Source organism: Sinocyclocheilus rhinocerous, unplaced genomic scaffold (genome assembly GCF_001515625.1).
Source record: "Sinocyclocheilus rhinocerous isolate Xijiao unplaced genomic scaffold, SAMN03320098_v1.1 scaffold2032, whole genome shotgun sequence".
NCBI classification, from domain to species: Eukaryota; Metazoa; Chordata; class Actinopteri; order Cypriniformes; family Cyprinidae; genus Sinocyclocheilus; species Sinocyclocheilus rhinocerous.
In genome coordinates, this window is record NW_015634013.1 from 35448 (window position 1) to 60311 (window position 24864).

The 24864-nt window shown below is 36.8% G+C and overlaps 2 protein-coding genes and 1 non-coding gene across 5 annotated transcripts in view; all 3 read left to right on the forward strand.

The window, feature by feature from the left end:
* LOC107745013 (myotubularin-related protein 5-like) overlaps positions 1-13486 on the forward strand; it is a 40729-nt gene extending 27243 nt beyond the window's left edge. The window contains 21 exon segments of the mRNA XM_016558850.1: positions 1326-1518; positions 1788-1915; positions 2865-3040; positions 4110-4246; positions 4353-4560; positions 4667-4843; positions 5356-5537; positions 5682-5777; positions 6003-6077; positions 6437-6609; positions 6797-6979; positions 7091-7192; positions 7279-7464; positions 8917-9043; positions 9284-9414; positions 9545-9784; positions 9871-9978; positions 10061-10266; positions 11006-11093; positions 11230-11361; positions 11443-13486. Coding sequence (XP_016414336.1) covers positions 1326-1518; positions 1788-1915; positions 2865-3040; positions 4110-4246; positions 4353-4560; positions 4667-4843; positions 5356-5537; positions 5682-5777; positions 6003-6077; positions 6437-6609; positions 6797-6979; positions 7091-7192; positions 7279-7464; positions 8917-9043; positions 9284-9414; positions 9545-9784; positions 9871-9978; positions 10061-10266; positions 11006-11093; positions 11230-11361; positions 11443-11541 — 3147 coding nt within the window. The 3' untranslated portion in view covers positions 11542-13486.
* A 2347-nt stretch (positions 13487-15833) lies between these two features.
* trnay-gua (transfer RNA tyrosine (anticodon GUA)) lies at positions 15834-15921 on the forward strand. Its single transcript is given in 2 exon segments — positions 15834-15870; positions 15886-15921. It is a non-coding gene; the product is annotated as a tRNA-Tyr (tRNA).
* A 770-nt stretch (positions 15922-16691) lies between these two features.
* On the forward strand, positions 16692-20689 carry LOC107744994 (H/ACA ribonucleoprotein complex non-core subunit NAF1-like). Of its 3 annotated transcripts, XM_016558830.1 has the most exons (10): positions 16693-16798; positions 17611-17905; positions 18050-18260; positions 18458-18620; positions 18769-18862; positions 19262-19344; positions 19521-19681; positions 19792-19843; positions 20020-20110; positions 20235-20687. In XM_016558830.1, the coding sequence occupies exons 1-10, from the start codon at positions 16760-16762 to the stop codon at positions 20558-20560; spliced, it is 1515 nt and encodes a 504-aa protein (XP_016414316.1). In that variant the 5' UTR covers positions 16693-16759; the 3' UTR covers positions 20561-20687. The 3 variants fall into 3 exon arrangements, with proteins under 3 accessions (XP_016414313.1, XP_016414316.1, XP_016414314.1); XM_016558827.1 differs by having other exon boundaries at positions 16692-16798; positions 17611-18260; positions 20235-20689; XM_016558828.1 differs by having other exon boundaries at positions 16699-16782; positions 17607-18260; positions 20235-20689.
* Positions 20690-24864: the final 4175 nt, after the last annotated feature.

The following is a 24864-nucleotide window of genomic DNA, read 5'->3' on the forward strand; positions in this document are numbered from 1 at the left end:
AGATCACTTCCCATTACAAGAACACATTTCTCTGGAAGACAGTAGATGCTCGTGAGATCTGTAAATCATTCAGAGTCTCAGCACTGAATGTGATGAAACGTGCTCTTGCATAAGCGTCTAGAGAGTGTTTGGGTCTAGATGGAGAAATTGGCTTCGCTTCACTGTTATTTTGACTCATAATGCATTTGTTTATTTGGGAAAAATGCTCAGTGGCATAAACATAGGCTATTTTTCCCAGATGAAAATGTTGCTTCTGGCATTTCTGGACATATGAAAATTAAATTTCAAAGAACTGTGGGACAGAATGTTTTACATCCAAATTATAAATACACTTATCCAAGTATCCCAGTCAGCATGAAATTGAAATGGACCCTGTTTACTTTATAATGCATGTAAACTGTCCTGTTGTGCATGATTCATCAGGGCTCATTATATAAAATATTTGTCTTTTGTAATCTTTCATCCAAATATTACATATTGTTTTGTTCATGAAGTCTTTCTAAAATATTGTAATTTAAAAATAACTTCTTTTTAATAATGTATTATTTATTAATAATTAAAAAATATGTAATTCAAGTAAACAAAGATGTATTTAAATTTTTTAATTTAGTTAAAAAAATTTAATTTACATTTTTTTTTAAATCAGTAATTAAATTCAGGTAACATTTTTCTAAAATAATGTAATTTAAAAATGATTTTAAATAATTTATTTATTAATAATTAAATTACAAATATAATTTAAGTAAAAAAAGAGGGTTTTTTTTGTTTGTTTTTTTACAAAATTGTAATTTGATTAAAAAAGTAAATTTAATTAAAAAGAAATAGGACATTTGATTAAAAAAAAAAGTAATTTAAGCTAAAGAAATTTGGCAGTTTTTGTTAATATATTTTGCAATAATAGAAAATAATAATGATACATTTGATAACGAAGCATTTCTTTTGTGATCTCTTATGTAACACCCACATTTCATGATCTAATCAGTTCCCAGTGGATAAAATCAGTCACACTTGATAGACTATCCTGTTTTACTCTGAAATAAATCACATTACAAATTTCTGATGAATTCGGTTCATTAGCTTAAAAGTGTTTACATGCTCAAGAAATGTCAAACTGACAGAGAGGAAATGCACCTTTGCTGTGTGTTTTTGTGATGTGATTGATCAATTTCCTCCAGTTCTTGATCTCTTGAAGCATTCTGCATGTTTGCAATCAAGTGTGGTATGAATTTCATATTTGAGCAACTCGTTCCTGATATATACTGACTTTGCTTGCCCTGTCTCTCTGTTTCCTCTTTATTTTTCTCTTTCTGTCTCTCTGACTCCAGCCCAAGCTTTTGAGACCAACGCTGCTCCCCGGTGAGGAGTTTGTGATGGACGGCATGCGGGTGCACCTTATAACAGATGGCCGAGAGGAAGCCACGGGCGCCATGGGTGGTCCGCCCCTGCTGCCTGCCGAGGGAGCCATCTTCCTTTCTAACTACCGCCTCATATTCAAGGGAACGCCAACCGACCCTCTCGGTACGCTCCTATTGGTCAAAAGTCATGCTTGTCGCTGGGGGTGACTTGTGTAGTTAGTTTAGAGCAGCTCACTTTGGTGTAGTCTCTGCAGTCATGCTGTTGGGATGCTGGTGGCCATGAATTATAGAAATTTCCTGCTTGTCTGAAGCAGTTTTCTCACTAACTTGTGCTCACGCTGTGAAATTGAAAATGAAAATCAATGTGCCTGTTACACAAAAAGCCTTTTTGTAGGTGCATTAAATTTTGCCGTACATGTTTGTGTTGTGCAGTTGGAGAGCAAGTGGTCACCCGCTCCTTCCCCATCGCCTCCCTCACGAAAGAGAAGCGGATCTCTGTTAACCTCCCCATGGATCAGTTAGTCCAGGAGGGTCTCCAGCTGCGTTCCTGCACCTTTCAGGTATTGGTGTCACCTGACCTTTCTCTGTTTCCTGTTTCTCCATAACTCACATTACATTTAAGTGCACAAAAATCCTTTCTGTTCAGTTATTTCAGGTTAATATTATATAATTCTATTATTTTATTATAATTTTATATATATTTAAAATCCCAAAATAATTATTTAATTTATTTATTTATTACTTTGTTTTAATGTTTGTAATTTTTTTATATTTAATATATTTTTTTATTAATATTTAGGATTGTTTGGATGCCAAAGAAAAACTCAAGAGAATGACAATAAACTGTATCTGACTTGTGTGATGGGTTTTGCTTGCAAATATTGCTTGCAAATATTTTATTAAGCTATATTTGTGATTTAGTAACATGAGAATTGATCAAAAACCCTATATATATATATATATATATACACACCCATATATACACACACACACACACATAATTTATAAATATTTATTTCTTACTCCTGTTTGAAGCTTGTTTTTAAAATGGATATTGAGGATTGTTTGGATGCCAAAACGTTTAGAGAATGACAAAAAAACAACAACTATCTGACTTGTGTAATGGGTTTTGGTGGAAAATTATTGCTTGTAAATATTTTATTTAGCTATATTTGTGATATAGTAACATGAGAATGGATCAAAACCCTTCCTATTCAGTTAATACAGACTAGTATTATATATTATATAATTTATATTTTAAATAAATTATTTAAAAATATTTATTTCTTACTCCTTTTTGAAGCTTGTTTTTAAATGGATATTTAGGATTGTTTAGGATGCCCCCCAAAAAGACATTTAGAGAGTGACCAAAAAAAAACTGTCTGACTTGATGGGTTTTGGTGCAAAAAATATGAATGCAAATATTTTATTTTGTATATTTGTTGTTTAGAAGCATTGCCTTTACTCTTTACCAATTACTTCATTTATTTATTTTTTTTTCTCTTGTAGCTGATGAAGATCGCCTTTGATGAGGAGGTGGCGTCAGATCTCGCGGAGGTGTTCAGGAAGCACATGCATAAGCTCAGATACCCACAGCACGTCCAGGGCACATTTGCCTTCACCGTGGGTCAGTCTGCAAAGCTGGCGGTGGAGCACAAGACCAAGGACAAGAACCAGTCGCTAAAGTAAGAACTCAATGGATGCTGACCTTCCTCTTTAAATGTGTTTGTCAAGAGTTTGTGTGACATGGCTCCCAGTAGACCATTTCTGTTTTTCCACCCTTTTTCTGTCTCACACACACATGCAATTTCTTTCCCGATCCAGCCTCTTCCTGTTTGGGTCATGTGTCCCAGTAGCACTGGTTCAAAACCGAGAAAGAGGGGAGAAATAGCGTGTAGTGGCGCTGACAAGCAGTAAATTATTCAGCAGTGGAAATTGCAAAGGCTCCTGCGTTAAGATCCTGCATTAGCAGCAAATGGGGTGTCATGGCAAACTCAGATGCGGTTCTGTTCTACGCCGCTCTTGAGGGCAGGACCAATCATCTTCAAATGCTTTTGAGAGCAGCTTTTAACGTTTTTGGAAAAATACACCATGACAACAGCTCAGACATGTTATGGATTTAAATGGCGAGTCTTCCCTCTAGACTTGGAAAGTGCTTGATACTTACACACAAACATGATTCACTTTGGTCTATGTGAATTTTCATATTATAATTTTTATATTATAAAACATTATTTTATATTTGTTTCATTATTTTTATATTTAGCCTGAATATTAAGTAATAAGAAATAAGTTGAGCTCATTATTCATACATATTTAAAATTTTAAGTACATGTGTATGAACAGTAAAAAGTGTGTATGTGTGTGTGTGTATATGTATATACAGTGGGTACGGAAAGTATTCAGACCCCCTTAAATTTTTCACTCTTTGTTATATTGCAGCCATTTGCTAAAATCATTTAAGTTAATTTTTTTTCCTCATTAATGTACACACAGCACCCCCCCCTGACAGAAAAACACAGAATTGTTGACATCTTTGCAGATTTATTAAAAAAGAAAAACTGAAAAATGCTCAGTATTTAGTAGAAGCACCCTATGTATATATATATATATATATATATATAATTTTATATTTAAAAATATTTCATATTTTTATATTTAAAGAAATATGCATATAAGTCTTGATACAAGTCTTAAACAACATAAATCAGATTTTTCAAGTGATTAAAATGTTTGAGCCGCTGTTTATTCTAGAACGCTGTCTAAAAACCTTGTTAAATCCGCAAAGAGGACCATTGGGCGTCAGTATGTAACCCGGAAGAAGTATTCTCCACCAACCTGGGAAAACCGCAGCAGTTTTCAGTCAGAGATGGACGAGGATGAGATCTCTGGTAAGAAAAACACACAAAAAAAAACACATTTACAACTTGATAGACTGATGTTTGCGATGGCTGATATGTGATTATGTAATATAATGCAACCTCTCTGACTGAGCAGTGTCTGAAGAGCCGGACCAGAGTTCACTCACGCTCTCCTCCACCATCCGCTCGTCAGACCGGCAGACCATGAGTAATGTGGTCGAGCGGGCCTGCTGTCGGGACTACCAGCGGCTGGGACTGGGAACGCTCAGCAACAGCCTGACCCGCTCCAAAAACGAGCCCTTCCGGATCTCCACCGTCAACCGGATGTACACGGTCTGCCGAAGGTGAGTTCCGGAATTCTCAGAAACAAAAGTTCAGTCTCGGCTAAACCATACCGTTAGCATAGCAATTATACCTAAATCTCATTGGCTGTCTGTTTGTGTGTTTCAGTTATCCAGGGTTACTGATCGTGCCTCAGAGCATCCCCGATTCCACCATCCAGCGCATCTGCCGCTGCTACCGGCAGAACCGCTTCCCTGTGGTGTGCTGGAGGAACTCACGCACCAAAGCTTTGCTGCTGCGCTCGGCCGGCCTGCATGCTAAAGGCGTTGTGGGCTCACAATTATAGTATTTATTAATACTTTGAATTGTATTTATTTTATTTTTATTATAATATATTTTTATTGTAATTATAAATGATTTATAATATTTTTCAGTTTTTATTTTAATTTTAGTTTACGTTTTAGTAATTGTGTAATGTGCTTTTGTCATTTTTGTTTTTTGTTATATTATTTAGCTTTATTTTTATTTTACTTTGCTTTTTTAAATTTTAGTAGTTCAACTTAAAGTTTTTCACCTAGTATTTTATTTTATATTTTAGCATTATTTTAATTAGCAAGAACTGTTTTTTATAATTTTTGTTAACTATAACAACACTTGTAAATATATCTATTATATACATCCATGCTTTTTGCAGACACTTTTATACATTTTATCAGTTGATGAATCCCCTGGGAATTGAACCCATGACCTTTGGGGTGTTAGTACTGTGCTGTGCTGTTTGATCTCTACTATTAAGCCCAGTTCTCTTAGTACTAGGCCACATAAAGCGGATTAGAACAGGAAGAGATCAACCAGAGCATATTTATGGTATAAAAGTAAACATGTTTGTGTTTGGTTTCAGGCCCGTCGCAGGCCGACTCCACCAGCCTGGAGCAGGAGAAGTATCTGCAGGCTATCATCAGCTCCATGCCCTCATACAGCGAGGCCAGCGGGAGGAACACGCTCAGTGGCTTCACCTCCTCGCACATGAGCAACTCAGGTTAGGGTTGACCTTTAACCCTGACCTTACTTGACCCTAACAATACTAATCCTCCCAGACAATGTCAATTATGTATACCTTAACAATTCACTTGTGATATTTACCCCCCTAATGTGTTATGTGTGTGTCATATTTGGGCCTCAGACTCATCAGACAAGCTGAGGCAGCCTAAAATAGGAGCTTTAATGAAACAAGTCATGGGGACTAAAGAGGATGTGCCAGGAACCTTCAGTCGAGGAGGTGAGAGTGTGTTTTTAAGATCCTCACAACTTAACCCGCCATCCATTCCTCTGTTCCCAACCATTTATTAAGTTCTTTATTCAACTCTAATTTTTGACATCCAATCCCATATGGCAGAGGACGTCATTGTGCATTTTTTATATATTTTTTTTGCATTGGCTTATTATTGGCTGCCCGATTTTGTTTGCTGATAGTAATGGGCATTTTTATGTCATCTGACCTTAGCGCTGGGTCAGAGGGCAAGGGTCATCTCCCTCTCTCAGCCTAGAGTTTCTGTCAAGGCCCGCAACTCGCCTAGAGGTACAGTAGGCCCGCCCCTGCTCTCAAATCTAACCAATCAAATCTCTCGACAATGACGCCAGCGAGTTTTAGCACTAAGTTTCCATGTAGTGTTGTCATCCTCTTTACCTGTGCTAACTAATCATTGACCACCATGTCTGTTTGATTTATTTGTATTGTGTGTGAGGATGTGATACACATCTCATTGCATGTGATCCACCAAATTGTCATTGTCTTGTTTGTCTGGTGTTTGTAGAAATCACAAATTCTGCCAGTCCCCAAATAAACATGCAAATTCACACACAAACGATTCCACAAAGCAGAATTAATTGCCCATTCTACATCAGTGAATGATTTTCATTGGTCTTTGTGTTTCCCAGGAAAATGGGGCAGTATTCGTGGTAGTGGGCGGCTCAGCACGTATAACCCTGATGTGGGGAACAGGCTGGCTGGGAAAGAGTCCCCCCAGACTAATGGAGGCCCATCCGAGACCTATTTCCTTCGCCAACAGAGGGCGTACCTCTACATCATTGGAGACAAGTCCCAGCTCAAGGTTACTAGCTTAAATACTTAAACTTTCATACGAATATGATAACTTGTGACAACTTGAATTGCAATATTAGTTGATTTTCAAGACCTGTTACCAGAACTATCACGCAATTAATTTCTATAATTTTAAGATCTGATCATTTTATTTAAATCAATCAAAACTAAGCCCTCAGTCTTCTTGTTGTGGTCAGGGTGGAAAGCAGGACTCCTTCCAGCAGTGGGAGGTGGTGCCTATCGAGGTCTTTGATGTACGGCAGGTGAAGAACAGTTTCAAGAAGCTGATGAAAGCCTGTGTGCCTTCCTCACCCAACACTGAACCAAACACAAACATGAACTTTCACCGCTGCCTGGAGGAATCGGAGTGGATGAATCTGGTACCTTACCACTTTTCTCCTTTTATTTGGGTTAATTTAACACTTAAAAATACAGTGTATTGGTCAGTTGGATCTACAATTTTTGATGTTCTTGATGTTTGTGTCCCATAGCTTCACAAGGTTTTACAGGTGTCCGTTCTTGTTGTGGAACTCCTGGACAACGGTTCCTCCGTCATGGTTAGTTTGGAAGATGGCTGGGATGTCACAACACAGGTAGGACAAACACCTAAACATGCATGAGCTGTGTCTGTCATCAATTTTGTTTGTCCATGTCTGCATTAATGCTGTGTTGGATGTAGGTGGTGTCCCTGGTGCAACTTCTGTCGGATCCATACTACCGAACAATTGATGGTTTCAGGCTGCTTGTGGAGAAAGAGTGGTTGTCGTTCGGTCATCGATTCAGCCACCGTGGAGCCCAGACGCTAGCCAGCCAGAGCAGTGGATTCACACCTGTCTTCCTACAGTTCCTTGACTGTGTGCACCAGGTATGTGTACTGGTGGCTGTCCGATATATGTTTTCCAGTGGGTGGCACCAATAATCAGAGAGCAGAGTTGCTGATAACGTTCTCAACCTGCCCCATATTTGCTGGTTGGGAAATCACTATAACTTTCAGTAAATGTACATGCACAAGCATTTGTGATGTATCTATGTATTTTACGTTTTTTTTTTTTTACTCTTATGTTAAACCATTTTCTTTATGCACTCAAATGCATGGCATTATTGCATGATGGATGTTTTGTTTTTTTACATGCATTCTTTATTCAGTTTTCCAGTGGAGCTGTTTAAATCTGTTTCTGGAAAGTTCTTATCTTGTCCATCGTAAAATTTACATCTGCTGTTTTGTTGGGTGTTGATAAGGAGCAATCTCCACTTTCTTGGAAGGTCTTGTCCAAAGAAAAGGGAAAAAGAATAAACCTTATATGATTGGTGATAGGATGAGCAGGTACAGAAAGGCAGCTCATGAATACATGCTGATATACACATACTTGTCCCAACTTCCTGCTTTGTCACTCTAAACAGACCACACCTTCAAAGATGAGATACCTTACTATAACTCATCCTGATTGCGCAAGCCTTTTAGCTAATTTACCCTGAAGATAAGGATAGACTTTCTTTCCCCACACGTTTAAAGAATGAGGTTGCTTAATAGTGGGATTTCAGAACAGTGAATCTGGATTTGACAAGAAATCAAAGATGATTGTTATCTCTTACACAATGAACTCGATTAAGCTCCTAGAAATCCAGGAGAGCTTGTTTCTTATCCCATGTCCTTCTCACTAAGGCAATTTGGAAGAAGAAAACTTGCCCACTCTGTTCCTTTGAAATGGCTTTTTCCTAAACACTAGGGCTCCACTTTACAATATAGGTGCCCCACAAGGTTCCGTCTCAGGCCCAGTTCGTTTTTTCATATATATTGTATGGAAATATTCTGTATTCTGCAGGCATTTTTCTAATTTTGTTTCAACGTTCTTAGTTTATAATTGTCATTTTATTTTTTTAAACAACAAAATGTAATTAATAACCTACCCCCTTCCTTTTCAAGTAGAAGGCAACATGGAAGAAAACTTGCCCACTATATTCTCTGTACCTTAAAAATTGCTTTAATCTCACCACTGTGACTCTACTGTTTGTAAATACCTTAATAAATACTGTTCTGATTGATCAAAATGCATAGTAATGATTTACAGATTAACTGCTTTGGTGTCCCACAAGGTTCAGTCTTGGGCCTTTTTTTTTGTCATATATACTTTTATATAGCTCTGTCTTGTGGTGTTGGACATATAAACCTAGTTATTACAATTGCAATTTGCTTTCAGTAGTTTCATATTGGTTTTCCTTGGTCTAAAATCCATGTTTAATGCTAGCAGATTTAATTAATTGTTCTGCAGCTTAAGATCTGATAGATGATTCTTCCTTCTGCTCATTTTCCCAACAGATCCATCTACAGTTCCCCATGGAGTTTGAGTTCAGTCAGTACTATCTGAAGTTCCTAGCCTACCACTACGTCTCCAACCGCTTCCGCACCTTCCTGCTGGACTCCGACTATGAGCGCATAGAGCTTGGTGAGTCTAAATTGCCTAACAAGAAATTATTCAACAACTTATTAAATGCTGCGCAATGTCAACTGTTAACATGACTCTCATAATGAGATTGTGATCGAATCTTCTTTGATGTTATTGTACTCTCATTGTGTAGTACTATCAAAAGTCAAGTGATATATTACAGGAAGTTTCATGGTGCTTATTTATAGTATTCAATCACTGAACTCTGTTTGGCCCTATCCCAATGTATTGTCTGTGTAGGTGTCTTGTATGAGGAAAAAGGTGAGAGGAAGAACCCTCAGGTGTGCAAGTCTGTCTGGGATTACATTGACCGGCTCAACAAGAAGACCCCCATATTCTACAACTACATGTTTTCACCTGAGGAGGAGGAGGTAACTTTCTAATTTTGTTCTGACATTCTTAGTTTAGTTTGAGAACATAGTTCGAAACAAAATGTGACTAAATGACTCTAGTGCCCTCTATTGGTTAGTGTGTGTAACTTGCCTTTCTTTTGTCTTGCAGGTCTTGAAGCCCTACAGTTTTATCTCCAACTTGAAGGTTTGGGACTTTTACACAGAGGAAATGCTTTCTGAGGGTCCGTCCTTTGACTGGGAATTAGTGCGGGGTCGGCCGGAGAAGCCACAGGAGGAAGCTGGTGATAGACAGGAGACGACGGCCCCCAAGTCCCAGCGGAGGATCGTCTGGCCTTGCTATGACAGCCTCAGTAAAGTACTACCTGATGCCATCACCAAACTCTTGCAGGTGAGAAATAAAGCAGAAGTGGTAATTAAAATTAAGTTGTCTTCATACATGAATGCTGATGACCTTCTTAATATATATTTATTCAGGATGTGCAGAACCTGGAAACTGAGTTGGGACAACCAACGGAAAAATGGAAAGACACATGGGACAAGATTAAGGCGGCCCAACGGGTTGAGTCCAGACTAGAGAGCAGGGTAAGAGACGAATTACCATCTTACCTTTATCTACAAATTACTAATGGGATGGTGTACTAATATTTTGTTCCTCTCTCCCCAGCACTCCTTCTCCAGCTCTCTGCTCATGTCGTCTAATCTGAGTCACCAGCGTCGCTCTCAGGGTGTGTATCTGCAGGAGAGCGGGGTCGGCTCCTCCATCAACCTGGCACTGGACTGTGAGGTCAGTGCCACATCCACACCTGCAGCTGGTCGACCCAGTACCAGCACGCTCTACAGCCAGTTCCAGAGCACTGAGAGCGAGAACAGGTCTGTGAACACACTCTTCATCGGTCACCTTGGGTCTGTTTTTGGGGCAATGACATTTTCAACTTTAGTTGTTTTTTTAAATGTTTTTTTTTAATTAAATTTCAGTTTAAAAGGTTAACATTTTATGAATGTATAATGGAAAGTGTAAAGTATATTATAGTTTCCCCCCCAAAATTTAAGAATTTTTTAGTCTTCACTAGATGTGTGTGTGTGTGTGTGTGTGTGTGTATGCACAATGCAGTTCTTTACCAGTGTTGTCATTGTAAAACTATTAAATAGTAATTGACATGATGAAATACAAAATAAAATATAAATATTAGATGGAAATTTAAAAAAAAAATAGAAATGTTGCCTTGGCAGCTAACTGGAATAGATAAGTTCAAGTTGAAGTATTAAAATGACTAAAATTGAAATAAACTTATTTAAAGATAAATAGAAATATTTTAAAAAGCACATTACAAAATGACTAAAATTAAAATGAAAATTGAAACTGTAAAAATAAAAGCTAATTAAAAATACCAGTAAATGCTGTAATAGTGCATAATTAATACTAAAATATTTTTACAAATAATGCACATATTTTCTAAATATGTTTTAGCATATATAATTAATATCATTTTTATATGAACTCAAAAACTATATCTTTACTAACTACTCTTTACTGTAGGTTTGAATGCTTGAAGGTTAGAACATCTTTTGAATTAAAATGTAATATATTTTTTTCCTTTTTTGGCTGTAGGAGCTTTGAGGGTATTTTATACAAAAAAGGCGCGTTGCTGAAACCTTGGAAACCGCGTTGGTTTGTACTGGATAAGACCAAACACCAGGTACTTGCTGCACTGAAAACGTTTTGGAACTGTAATTGATTCAGTACACAAAGCTTGCATGTTATATATTAAAATTAATTATTTTGCAATATGTTTTTTCCTTGCAATATGTTTATTCCTTTTCTCTTCTTCCTAGTTGCGATACTATGAAACAAGGCAAGATAAAGACTGTAAGGGAGTAATTGATCTAGCTGAAGTGGAATCTGTCTTTCCGGGGACGCCCACCATGGGAGCACCTAAAAACATAGATGACAAAGCCTTCTTTGATGTAAGACCTCTATAATCCCATCAGTGCATGTTGCATTATTTGTCCATGGTTCATGATTAATGTTTTTCCCCTTTCTTTCAGCTCAAGACGACCAAAAGAGTGTATAACTTCTGTGCCCAGGACAGCACAAATGCACAGTTATGGATGGACAGTATTCAGAGTTGCCTATCTGATGCGTAGGGGGAGGAGCTTTGCAGAGGACAGAACTGTGACACTTTGTGGGGGGCGGAGCCAGTGACGGACAGTGCTCATAGCCAATGGGCAGCGCTTCCCTGGTATTTACAGAGGGAAGTTGGAACGGGCTTCCGTATTGGTGGTAATGAACTTTACGATGTCGCACCTCACCACATTTCAGCGTTTTTTGTTTTAAAAAAACATGTCGAAAATCTACTAAAAACGAAGAAATCCCTTAAAGACTGATATCTGTGGACTCACCCATGCTCGGCTTGTTTTAAACACACCCATTCGCCCTGGATGTTGTCCTACGCTTGTTCAAAAAGGCATGACCTGCGATTCTTCATCCCATATTGCTCAAATACTGCCAATGGCACGTTTCAGCTATGCAGGGGCCCAAAAAAATGCCCAATAACTAGCCACAGCTCACAAAAGAGTGACCTTTAACCCCTTCTGATCTCCTTACTGTCACTTTGCCACTGCTTGGAGTCGTCCATCAAGTCTGGACTCGCACATGACAAATTCTGCCTTCTCATTGGATGGTCAAGTTCTCTCGCTCCCTTCTGATTGGTTGGCTTCATCCATGCAAACGGTTCATGAAGGATTTTATGTTTTCTTTTACATTATTTCCATCAGAATAATATAAAAACGTTCATTCTCGTCACATTTGACCAAGTCCAAACAGTCATCAAGATGCCATCTGGAGATTCAGATTTGACTGTTTACAAACTAAATTCTTGGGTTCTTCCTATGAAAATGAAAACCACTATTGCTATAGAGAATTTAATGGATGTTGAAGGAAAAGGAGGGATGTGTTTTGTCATAATTTATGCACAAAAATAAAATTCTTAGATTTTTAGAAGACGAAAAACGCAGACTAAAAGGGGGGAAACGGTGTGTGGATGGGTTTTATAACCTCTTCGTTTCATCAAGTGTCTGTTTACACCAATCAGAGGCCAGAGACTGGAGCTGCTCGCCATGACACCTGGATTCGGCATCATTTCCTGTAACAAAAATATGCGAAATGTAAATATGCATTCTAAAGGGGTACAAACTCTCAATTGGAAATGTATTATTGGATCTGAATGAGATATCACACCTGCCATATCTTATTTAGTGAGCTTTTTTTCTACTGAAAAACTGAATCAGCCTGTTCCAAAATCAAATGCCGGTTGTCATGCGCTTCTGTTCTCTAGCCTCTGTGCCCTGGATCTGTCAGAATCAGTGTTTTAGTTAGTCTGTTACCTGTTCTGTTGAATCCTGTACATAGAGGAGTTTGTTTATATTATTCCTTTACAGAAAGAGTCTATTTTGCTGGACTTGGTGAGGATGCATAAAAGTATCACCTGTTTATCACAGGACTGCGCTGTTGCAGGGTTGTTGTTGTTTTTTTTAAAATTCCAAATACAAGAACTAACATACACAAACACATGGTGTAAAATAGGGTAATACTTCAGAATTGTTGACAACGAAATTTGAATTGTAGATTTTTGTTCCAATAACTCCCTTGTATATAATACTCAAATATGTATGTTAATGGTAGTAATTTATTTAACTTTGTCTCCAGAATATGACAGTCCTCAGAGCACCACTTAACTTTTAAATTAGAAATCCAATATGTGCCATTGTTTATCTCTGTTAACTTGACTAATAATATATATATTTTTTGGAAACCTTCAGATGTGACTCATAAATAAACCCTACATTTTTTTTTTTTCCTCTTTAAAATGATACTTGCCAAGTACAAGTTCACGTAATTTGAGTCCTAGGATGTGGCAGGTTTCATAACATTTGAGCAAAATTATATCAAAAACTGCATAACATTTTTAATTATTTATTTTTCATACTTTTTTAAATTCGATTTATTTCATCTGATCCAGGTTGTGTTGTCAATCATGCCATATATTTTTTAGGATTAAACCACTGTGGGGTTCATGGCCTCCTGACATTTCTCTGTGTGCTGCTTTTTGTCTCTGTTTACTAGCGTCACTGCAAAGTGTTATATTAATTTAAAAATGAGAACATATAAATATCCTAATCCTTCATTAAACCATCAGAATGTGGGAATATGAGTGTGTCAGTAAAACTGGGTGAGGGGGTGAATAATTTTACTGTTTAGTGAAATTAGAAGCGTAAATCATGATTTATGGTTTAATAGCAATAAAATAACCCAAGAAATAATAATTATGTAGCGTTTACTCAACCTCATCTTGTTCTAAACCTGTATGATTTTTTTCTCAGACATTGTAGGCCAAATGATGGCCTCTTTCATCATTCGCTTTCATTGTAAAACGCTGTCTTTAAATCTTTTTTTGTGTTCCACGGAAACAGTTATACAGGTTTTGTGTAACACGAGGATGTGCAAATAATTTTAATCGTAAAACTTCAAAATCATTTTTGTGTACGCTGCATTTCAAACGTACATGTACAAGGATTTATGTAGAGACCCATAGCTCTATCTGCTGGTAATTTATTAACATTACACTAGCCGTAGCTTGGTAAAATTATGTTTTGCAAGCTAAATTCGGATCTGATATTCACATTTAACATGAAAAGTAATAGTGACGTTAATCAAGCATTTAATTCTAATTAATTTTATCTTTAGCTGAGAGAGAACGGTAGGCGATGTACAGTTTTCCCAGCCTCTCCTTAATGAATAAATAATAATAATAAAAAAATCTGAAGCGATTGCTGTAAAAAGACCCCACTGTGATTGGTTGACTGCTAATGGTTTCTAGAGAGCAAAGGTTTTGTGAAAAAAGAAGACTTAAACACAAAGTCTGTAAAATAAACTGTTAAAAGGATTTGATGATCAATAGTCTAGTGATTGTACGTTATTGTTGTCATCATTCAGGCTGTATTTCAGCTTTAATGTACGGGTTTTTAAACAAAGCAGCTGATATTTGCCGTAGCGACAGCTAGAAGCTAGTGGACTGCCGACCATAGACTGTATCAGAGCCGTACTCTTTCTATGGCTCTGGACTGTATAAAAACTGCCGACTGCCGAGTCGCTTTCACTCCAGAATGGAATGAGTTGCAATTGAACGCTTTCACTTCTTGTCAGTATAAGTTCTTTGGCTCTACCAACTGAGCTATCGAAGGTCTGACGAATGTAGGAATCCACCAGTGATTGGCTTATTATATTATTATTATTATATTGATGTCAGTTTCGGTTGAAATTATTTTAAGTTCAAGTATTACCGTTATAAACACTGAATTAATACCAACATATGAAATTAAATTAATGACAGAAAAATTAGGAATGTTGGACAATAAAATATATAACAGGAATATAACAGCTTGACAGTAAACTGTCTTTGCAGTATTGTCTTATATTAATGTCCGTTAAAGGAAGACTGTAAATAAAAAAAAATAATAAATTATGTAAAAAAAAAAAAAATGTTGGACAATAAAATATATAACAGGAATATAACAGCTTGACAGTAAACTGTCTTTGCAGTATTGTCTTATATTAATGTCCGTTAAAGGAAGACTGTAAACAAAATCTTTATGTAAAAAACAAAACAAAACAAAAAAACATGTACAGCCACTGTCTCCAAAATTATTTAATTATGACAGACACAGCAATGCATCATGTTCTATAACATCATGTTTGTAGTGTGTTGACTAATAATATATAGTAATAGTAAAAGTTGCATAAGCTCATTCTAACTTAGTGTCATATCCATATAAATCATTATTATGGTTTCTATGGCTAGGACCTGCAGTTATTAAAAGGAATTAAGTTTACTACTAGACTAAAAACAGTTAAAAGTTAGCAGGTGCATCAGACAGTGCTACGTCCCACTTCAAAACACACACTATTTTTACACTTATGTGAATAAATTACTTGTCAGGGTCTTTGACAAAACAATGAAAGGCAAGATATTTACTGTCACACTGATCATTTTTGCAGTGGATTGCCCAACATTGCGTTCTTTTATTGCACTTTGACTTCTCTTTCGTTGTTATTCTGTCTATTTCTGTGTATCTGTGCTGTTGTCCAGTTGGCATTTTCTCCCCAAAATAGCCAAGTATACCCGGCTGCAGCCTGCAGATGCCTTAGGTCGCTGGTTCGAATCCGGCTCGAAGGAAAACGTTTATTTGCTTCGGTTTATTCGCAACCTGCGGTTTTAAATTAGAATGTAATTAGTAATATTTTAATATATTACACAGCTATTATAAATATTGTAAATATGATAATAACGTTCATTAACGTGATTCAATTCTTACAACCTAAAAGCTTCTGATTATGTAAAGTAACAAGTAAATTCCAGTGTGGATGACGTCACAGCAGCCCTTCGATAGCTCAGTTGGTAGAGCGGAGGACTGTAGAGCTTCAACACTGACATCCTTAGGTCGCTGGTTCGAATCCGGCTCGAAGGAATTGACTTTTTTTTCCTGTTATAATACAACACTTTAAATAACAACACTGCCCAGATCAATCCGAGCAGCTGAGTCCTTAACCATCTTCAAGAAACGACTAAAAACACATCTGTTCCACCTTTATTTGACCCTCTAACTCTAACACTTTCTATTCTATTTTAATTCTACTTCTCTTGTTCTATACCTGTACATAAAATTGTCGATTTGTATATTTTTTATTCCTTATTTTACTTGTTCTATTTTTATTATCTGTGTTTTTTGTTCTGTCACTGTCATTCTGTTACACTGTGGAAGCTTCTGTCACGAAAACAAATTCCTCGTATGTGTAAACATACCTGGCAATAAAGCTCATTCTGATTCTATATTTATCTTTTTTAAAAAAATTTTATTCTTTATTTTAAAAAACAACAACAACAAAAAACACTAGCTTTCTATTTTTTCTATTCTATCTACTTGTTTTTCTTTGTTTGTGTGTGTGTGTGTGTGTGTGTGTGTGTGCCTGTGTATATATGTGTGTGTGTGTGTGTGTGTATGTATAATATATATACTACGTGTACTGCGTTAGGCTAACCGAGACTTGTCATTTGCACATATATATTGTTGCTCTTTTGTTAGTTTTGACTGCTTTTATTGTCCTCATTTGTAAGTCGCTTTGGATAAAAGCGTCTGCTAAATGACTAAATGTAAATGTTTTTAAACATTTTATTATTATTTTGACAATAACGATTGGGACTGCTATTTTGGAATGGTCTTTACGGTTCCTGTTGTTGTGACGCCAATGACGTAAAATCTTATTTGAAGCGCTTTCTTCACGCTGTTCTCACATGGAAACCTAAACATGGAGAATTCAAGCACAGAGAACGTAACTGATGGCCAGGTAAAGAACGTTTTATAACCTTACCTATGTTTTGATCGTTCATTAGTTTTGGCAGACTTGGTACGTACTGAATTCCTACTAACGGTTAGAACATTGTACATTTGTAATTACTTTAAACGTGGATTATAAATGAGCATGTGCTTCAACCTTGAACAGTACAGTCACAATTATGAACTGGTGGTGGATAATGCAGCTCACACTGAGAGAATGAAATATCAAATGCTGGATGGTAAATTGGATTGCAAGTCACAGCATTACTGTCACCCTCCTCGGCTACTTTAATCTTGCATTCTGATTACTTAAAGGGGCCCTCTGTATTTTTCCAAATTAAAAGTTTCACTCATAAAGCAATGAACAGCATATGAGACATATTAATGATGTACACTTACGTTAGATGAAGATCTGACATAAGTCTTCTATCTAGAAAAAGGCTGTTTTATTTTACATGTAGCGGGTCGCCCCCGTGTGTTTATGTCACGTCACCATATCATGTAGTTTACCGCGTTATAACAAAAACAACGATAATATAGTTGCGTAATTCTTTTTTATATAAAGTGCTTTAAGTCAGGTCAGTGCTCAAGCCATTTTTAAAGCATAAACAAAAGTAACAGAAGTTAAAGGCATAGTCAAAAATGTGGCATACATTTAAATCGATTTAAATGTCAGAAACGTAGATTTAACACCTGCAACCCACAATCTACAAGTGTAATCCTACTCCATGGAGTTCTTCTCATGTACTTTTGCATTGTTATCTTAGGTCACAATAACTTTTGTATTGTGTTTTAACTGTTACAATCTTGTTTCTTTTACAGAATCAAGATCAAGAATCTGAAAAAGAGAAAATGGAATTGGATATTAATAATACACCGTTTCAGACTGAAAACACATGTGATCAGAACTTTGGTTCTCAACTTGGACCAACAGATGAGCCATGCACCAGTGGTCAGTCTGAACAACTAGGAGATCAGTGCAGCAGAGGTCAGCTTGAACCACCATTGGAAACTTTTACCAGTGATCAGTCTGGACTGACAAGGGATCGGAGCTCCAGTGGTGAACTTGGACCAACAGCAGAACCTTTTACCAGTGATCAGTCTGGACTGACAGGAGGTCAGAGTTCAAGTGGTCAACTTGAACCAACGTCAGAAGCGTTCATGAATGATCAGTCTGAACAAACAGGAGATCAGGGCACTGGTGGTTCATCTGGACTGGCAGCAGACCACTGCACCAGCATTCAGTCTGATCAAACTGGAGATCAGAGCTCCAGTGGTCAACTTGGGCCAACAGGAGAACCTTTAACCAGCAATCAGTCTGGACTGGCGGGAAATCAGATCTCCAGCATTCAGATTGGACCTGAAGAGATCCAGAGTGGAATTGTGGTTAGCCCACACTCTGGGACTGGATCATTGGGTCTGCTGAGCATGCAGTACAGAGGAAACAGCTCAGATGACAACTGTTCAGACAGGTAAAATAATAGGACATTAAAATCTGTGCTTTGATATCTTCAGTTAAGAGCCTCCTTCTGCCCTAGCAGCATCATATAAAGCTCATTGATGATAATTTTATCGTTATCATTATATACATAATGTATAAAAAAAGTTAATACTAATGATGATTATTGATTATTTAATGATTAATTCTTATTATTTTTATATGATTCAGTGACTCAGACTCTTCGTCCTCCTCTTCATCATCCTCAACGTCTTCCTCCTCTGAGCCTTTTAATTTAGTCATGAACAATGCGGAAGATGACGATGAAGGTGTTGCCATGGGCAATGAGAAAAAGCCTGCACCATTGAAAACCCAGAATGAGCTGCTTATCGAGGTGAGAGGCCAACGGCAATCTATAAACCAAATTGATGTTTCTGTTGGCAAAATGTCTCGGTTTCCTGAGCTGTCCACTTGTAAACTAAGAGCAATCTTAATATCAGACATAAAAGAGAATGATTTTGAAGTTATCTTCTCTTGTGTAGGACCTTCCTGCAGTGGAGAACCTCCACATCAGCCTTCCAGAAGATACAGAGATGAAGTCCATTGGGACAATATCAAGCGTTGTGGAGCAATTAGGTATACAGGCATCTGCCAACTTCAAAGTATACATTTCCTGCCGTTCAAGATTTTGAGGTTATTGTTTTTTAAAGATGCATTTATTTGATTAAAAATACTGTAAAAAGTAATGTGAAATATTATTATCTCAAACAACTGTGTTTTATGTTAATATGTTTTATATTCCTGTGATCCAAAGTTGAATTCTCAGCATCATTACTCCAGTCTTCATTGTCACATGATCCTTTTTTTAAAAATTATAAATAAATAAATATTTATCAGCTACAATTTAGCATTAAAAAACAATATTTATCAACTCAATTTTCCATATTTTTACATCTTCACTGAGAGGCACCATGTAAGCTTTGTCTTGGCTGAATTTTGAGGACATTTCATACAAAATGTATTCATTTTATTTAGTGATTGTGGAGTCGTACAAGAACACACCACCACTGAATGAAGACAGTGTGTTATTCACCAAAAACAGAACCTCTATTGGCAAGGTCAGTAACCATTATCCTTCTGTGGCCAATTTTATTTTTTGTAATAATCCATAAAATGATCTGTTGTCTTATAAGGTGGTGATGTATAGTACACTATAACTTCTTGTCAAAGACTTTTCATATTGTGCAATAAACAGTAGTTTTGTGGGACTAAAATATTGTTGGTTTCTCCTTAGATCTTTGAAGTGTTCGGTCCAGTTTGTCAGCCCTACTATGTTTTGAGGTTCAACTCCCATGACGATATCGACCAGAAAGATCTTAAAATTCGAGATACAGTTTACTTCGCCCCCAAAATTAAAGATTTCACAGATTACATCTTTACACAGGTACTCCAAAAGTGAGTACCTCATCATTTGAGAAAACTTGGGTGTGCCTCGGTTTTACTGAAATACGATATCTTTAATGCTGTTCTGAAAAAACATGTACAAATTATTCCTTTCAAACAAGGACCAAGGGCTCAGATGCATCCTGGAAAAACGACCAAGAACCACCCCCCGAGGTAAATGTTAATATATTTTATAACAATTATTTAGGAAATCAGGTCAACAAAGGCTTAAACTCTATGGAATAGAGCACCGGTAATATCCTGCCATAATAGTGTGTCATCAGTATTATCTGTTAATAAGTGATGGTTTAACCTCTCCACTGATTGGTTTTTATTCTGTGTGTATGTAGGCACTTGATTTTAGTGATGATGAGCAAGAGAGGCTCTCCAAACAGAAGCTTAAAGAGCATAAGAGACGGCCACAAAACGATTCTGACTCAGGTGAGTCAAATTTATCTATATTTTTTTTTATTACCGACGTGAGTTGAATTTGAACCTGGATGAGCACCACGAATAATGTTTATATGCGCTAACTGCTCTGTTAACCACTGTTTTCACTTTCCAGAGGATGAATCGGACGCCCATAAAGGTCCGCCCCCTCATAAATCTGGCCGGCGGAAGCCTCGACAGAACCGCAACGTTCCCCGTGGGCAGCACCACAATCGTGGCGGCGCTTTTCATAGCAACTATCACGCTCGCCCCCCCTTCCCACCTGACTACATGTTCCCCCCTCCAGATCCACACATGTTTCCCTTCCAGGGCCCAATGATGCCACCCTTTCCCAGACCGCCACCCTTTCAAATGGGAATGGCCCTGTGGCCCCCAGGGCCCAATCAGGGCTTTATGTTCCAGCCCCCACCTCCACCTCCTCCACCACCGCATAATCAGTAAAGCTGTGACCGAATCCTCTTTACAACCTGCGCCCTAAAAGAGATCACAATCTTTGTATACTAATACAACTATATTCCGGTGTATAGTATGAGTCAAGCATAACTGTATATTATTAGACTGCAATTTTTCATTTTGTATTAAAAATGATTAATTTCAAATGTTCAGTGTGTCTCTTTCACTGTTCTCTATTTTTGAAGCTGCTTTATTCCATTTATTACAAGCATACACTAAAAATGAGATAACGGTTCCTGATTTTCATAGCACGGCTCAGAGGTAGAAAAACGAAATGTTGATTTGATGAATATTACATAGTGTGAGGGGGAAAAAATAAAAGGAATATAAACCAGCTATGAGAAGGTGTGGTAAACACTTATCTTTATTCAGGGGGTCAATATACCCATATGAATACACCCATGGTATGTTTCTCAAAGTCTGGGACATATTAGAGGTGAATTTCTTATTGTTTCTCCATTAAATATTATATGAATTAATACTGATTTGATGCAGCTGGCGTTTGAGTTGAGTTTTAAGGCCTAATTTTGTTTTAATGTTAATCTATTTCAGGTGATTTATTACAGCAAATGTTTTCCAGCCAAGAACAGTGAGTAGTCTCTTTTCCTAGACAATATTGTTGTTATTATTGACTATTTAATTACCAGTTTTGTAAAGGCATTTGGTGAATGAAAGTTTAGTTTAGTTAGTTGCTCTTCCTTTTGGTTAATAAAGCAGTATGAAGTTGATTCTGGGCTTCATTAACTCCAGAAAATCATGTATTTATTGCACAAGGTGATATTTAGTCCAGTGCTTCTCACACGTTTTGACTACAAGGCCCATCTTTTTCCAAGACGATATGCAAAGGCCCTCCTATCTAAGATGATTTTAATAAAAATAAATAAACTCAGAAATAGCATGTCGGTTTAATGTTGTACATCTTTCTTTACTTAAAGGGGTCATATGATGCGATTTCAAGTTTTCCTTTCTCTTTGGAGTGTTACAAGCTGATTGTGCATAGATAAGATCCCTGAAGTTGCAAAGACTAAAGTCTCAAAACCAAAGAGATATTCTTTATCAAACAAAAGACTCTGCCACGCCCCCCTAAAACGGCTCATTCTAACACGCCCCCACATATCTACCCCACTATGTGGAAATATTTGCATAATCCCGCCGCAAATGTGCACACATATTCTGTTACACCAAATACACAAAATAATGATCTTTAAAAAAGCATCATATGACCCCTTTAAGCCTAAGACTTATTTGGGCCCCTCTTGAAGTTTGCTGAGGCCCCCTGTTTGAAAACCACTGATTTAGTCCAATCTGTTCTACAATCAAAAATCATGCCCCTGGTCTATTATGTTCAAAATAGCATCGGTTTCATGCCCTATCCCATGATCCCATATCCCTTTTCCTACTGATATTATGAATGTCCCGGGATGCTCTTGTCTTTCTGTTGTTTAGAAACTGTAATTCTGACCTCAGGAACCCGAGCGTTGTGACTCAAGGTCGCAGTGTGTTTCCAGCAGATTGGCAGTGTCCAGGGCAACGCAATCCATCTGGGAACTGGCAGTTTCATTCACTTCTGTGCAATATGGGGCACCTGGATGGAAAGCGTGGACTGCGATTGCTATCTCAACCATGTTTGAAGCTCTGAAACAGGAAGGAAATGTTATTACACAGTGACATGCCATATTTTATAACTGCGCGTGCATTTACATTTTTAATCATTTTTTTAAAACCATAAATCTTAAATAATTTTAAGAGATGTTATGCAGAACACCAAACTGTGTGGATATAAAATATACTGTATGAATATATGAGAAGCAGCATTCTAGTTATTTAAAATGTAAAAAAACATTAACTACACACATTGTTAGTTCATATGTATCTCCTCTGATACAGAGAAGGTTACATTTATTATAAAAAAAAACATATGGCATTTCAAAAATTCATTATCATCAGTGGATCACACAGTCCAATTATGACATCTGTTATCCACCAATTGGCTCTACATAGTAACTAGTTGACAAGTAACAGTTGACAATTTCACCATTTTGACAATTTCAAAGGCAGGCCTTGTCTGGCCAACCACATGATATTCTAGACCAGGTTAACCTGTGTTTGAATATGTATTTGAACTTAAATCATGAAATTTTGCAAAACAATATACCCAACATACTTCCATGGGGTTATTTGGTCAGTAACATGGTTGACAACATTTGCAGACATAAAAAATAAGGTATTTTATTAAAGATAATTACATTTATATGCTATATATATATAAAATAAATATATATACAGTATATATATTTAAAATATATATATATAATGTTTTCCTTAAAGCTGCAGTTTAACCAACTTTTTTTTGGTTAAAGGGGTCATATGATGTTGCTAAAAAGAACATTATTTTGTGTATTTGGTGAAAATGAAATTATTATTTATGCGGTTTAATGTTCAAAAAACAGTATTTTCCACATACTGTACATTATTGTTTCTCCTCTATGCCCCGCCTTTCTGAAACGCGTCGAACATTTGGGCGGTGTTGTGACGTAGACATGTGGGGGCATGTTAGAAAGAGCCGTAGGCGTGGTTAACTCTTAACTTTTATAAAGAATATCTCTTTGGATTTGAGACTTTAGTCTTTGCAACTTTACAACATTTTAGGGGTGAAATGCGTATAAAAATGTATTTATTTCAATCATAAAAACATGCTGAGATGGCACGATATGTGTTTCATATAGATTAACATGTCCTCCATGTGACTCAACGTTCAGATTTAAGAATAGGATATTTTTTTCACCCAAGATTTTTACAAGTGGAAATGTAGGCTACGTTTCTGGTAGAATGTCCCTTATGCACAAAGAGCTTGTAACACGTACTCCAAAGAGAAAGGAAAAATTGAAATCGCATCATATGACCCCTTTAAGAAAATTGGTAGTGGAAAAAAAGGACACGAAGACATATGTAGGCATATCGATCCTTTGCTGTGGTAGATCGTTTGTTTCTGCAGTTACAAAGGAGTTTTTGTCAGTTTGTTGGCTTTGAGCTTAAAACATCGATTCCCTTTGAGCTATTTGAGTGTGTTTATGTGAAACGGAGAGAAAATTCCCGAAACTGAGCGTGTTAACAGACTCCCAAATAAACAACACATAACCTTGAGCAGGCGTAGTTGTGTAAGTATGTGGTTAAACTTTCAGTTAACACTTTACACAGGACCCATTCCTGATGACTTTCTTCATTTAAGGGGAAGATTTTGGGCCTCGTTTCAACTGAGATTCAGTTGCCTTTCAAGCGGACCGCTCGGTTGCCAAGCAACGCCGTCAGGTTGCTGCCTGTGACAGTTGCAGCTCGTTGCGTTTTTTCTCTCTTGCTCGTTGACACCTATGGTTGACACACAGTCTGAATGGTTTTGCAAGCAGAGCTTCTGCGAATGGCAAACTGTCTCTAAGGCAGCTGTAGTTTCTTAATGAGTAAAGTAAAGTTCCTTCCCTAACTGTAGCAATTGGTAAGAGCAACATCTGCTGCACATTGCATCTCCTACAGGCCATTGTACATCGATATACACTCGTGAGAAAGATAATCTGACCAAGATGCGAGTCACAAATAAGAGTTCTTGTCTCCTCACTAGTGTATTTATAAATCAACGATCCCTCCTTGCATTTCTAGCCTTAGTATGTTTGTTTATACGCTGTTAGAATAGCATACTTGCTACTTTTTCTTTAGGGCAGGCTAACGTTACATACGTAGGCCTACTGTGCGCAGTAGGATCAGTGATATTTTATGGTATTATATTATTTATGGTGAATTCATGTAAATTGGGACACTTTTTGCCTTTAAGTCGACTGGGGAAAATGGCCCAATTAACCTGAATTAACCCTGCATACTGTTATAGTTTTCACTTTTCAATAGTATTTTGAATTCGTTTTATATCAATTTTAGTTAAAATTTTAGTAATTTTATGTGCTTTTGTAATTTTTAACGTTACTATGTATGTTCAGCTTAATTTTTAGTTCAGTTGTAGTTTTTGTGCTTTGACATATTTCAGTTAGGGAAACATTTATACATTTTAATTAATATAATTTCTAATGTTTAGGTAATCTATCATTTTTATTTTATCAATAATATAGCGACCACTACAAATTTGACTATTTGCTATTTATTTATATTTTGTTAATGTGTATTTGCATATTTGTTACTATTTGATAATAAACTTAAATAGTAGCATTAAAAATGGAGACCACTACAAAATGATCATTTTCTCTGTATTTACTATTTATAGGTATGTGTTTGAGTAAATTGAAAATTTT

Bases quoted from the DNA above. Each gene is read 5' to 3' on its own strand.
- LOC107744994 (XM_016558827.1), top strand. From the start codon at position 16,760: ATGGAGAATTCAAGCACAGAGAACGTAACTGATGGCCAG. The intron at 18,863-19,261 runs GTATACAGGCAT...CATTTTATTTAG, and splicing joins AAGCGTTGTGGAGCAATTAG to TGATTGTGGAGTCGTACAAG. The intron at 20,111-20,234 runs GTGAGTCAAATT...TTCACTTTCCAG, and splicing joins ACAAAACGATTCTGACTCAG to AGGATGAATCGGACGCCCAT.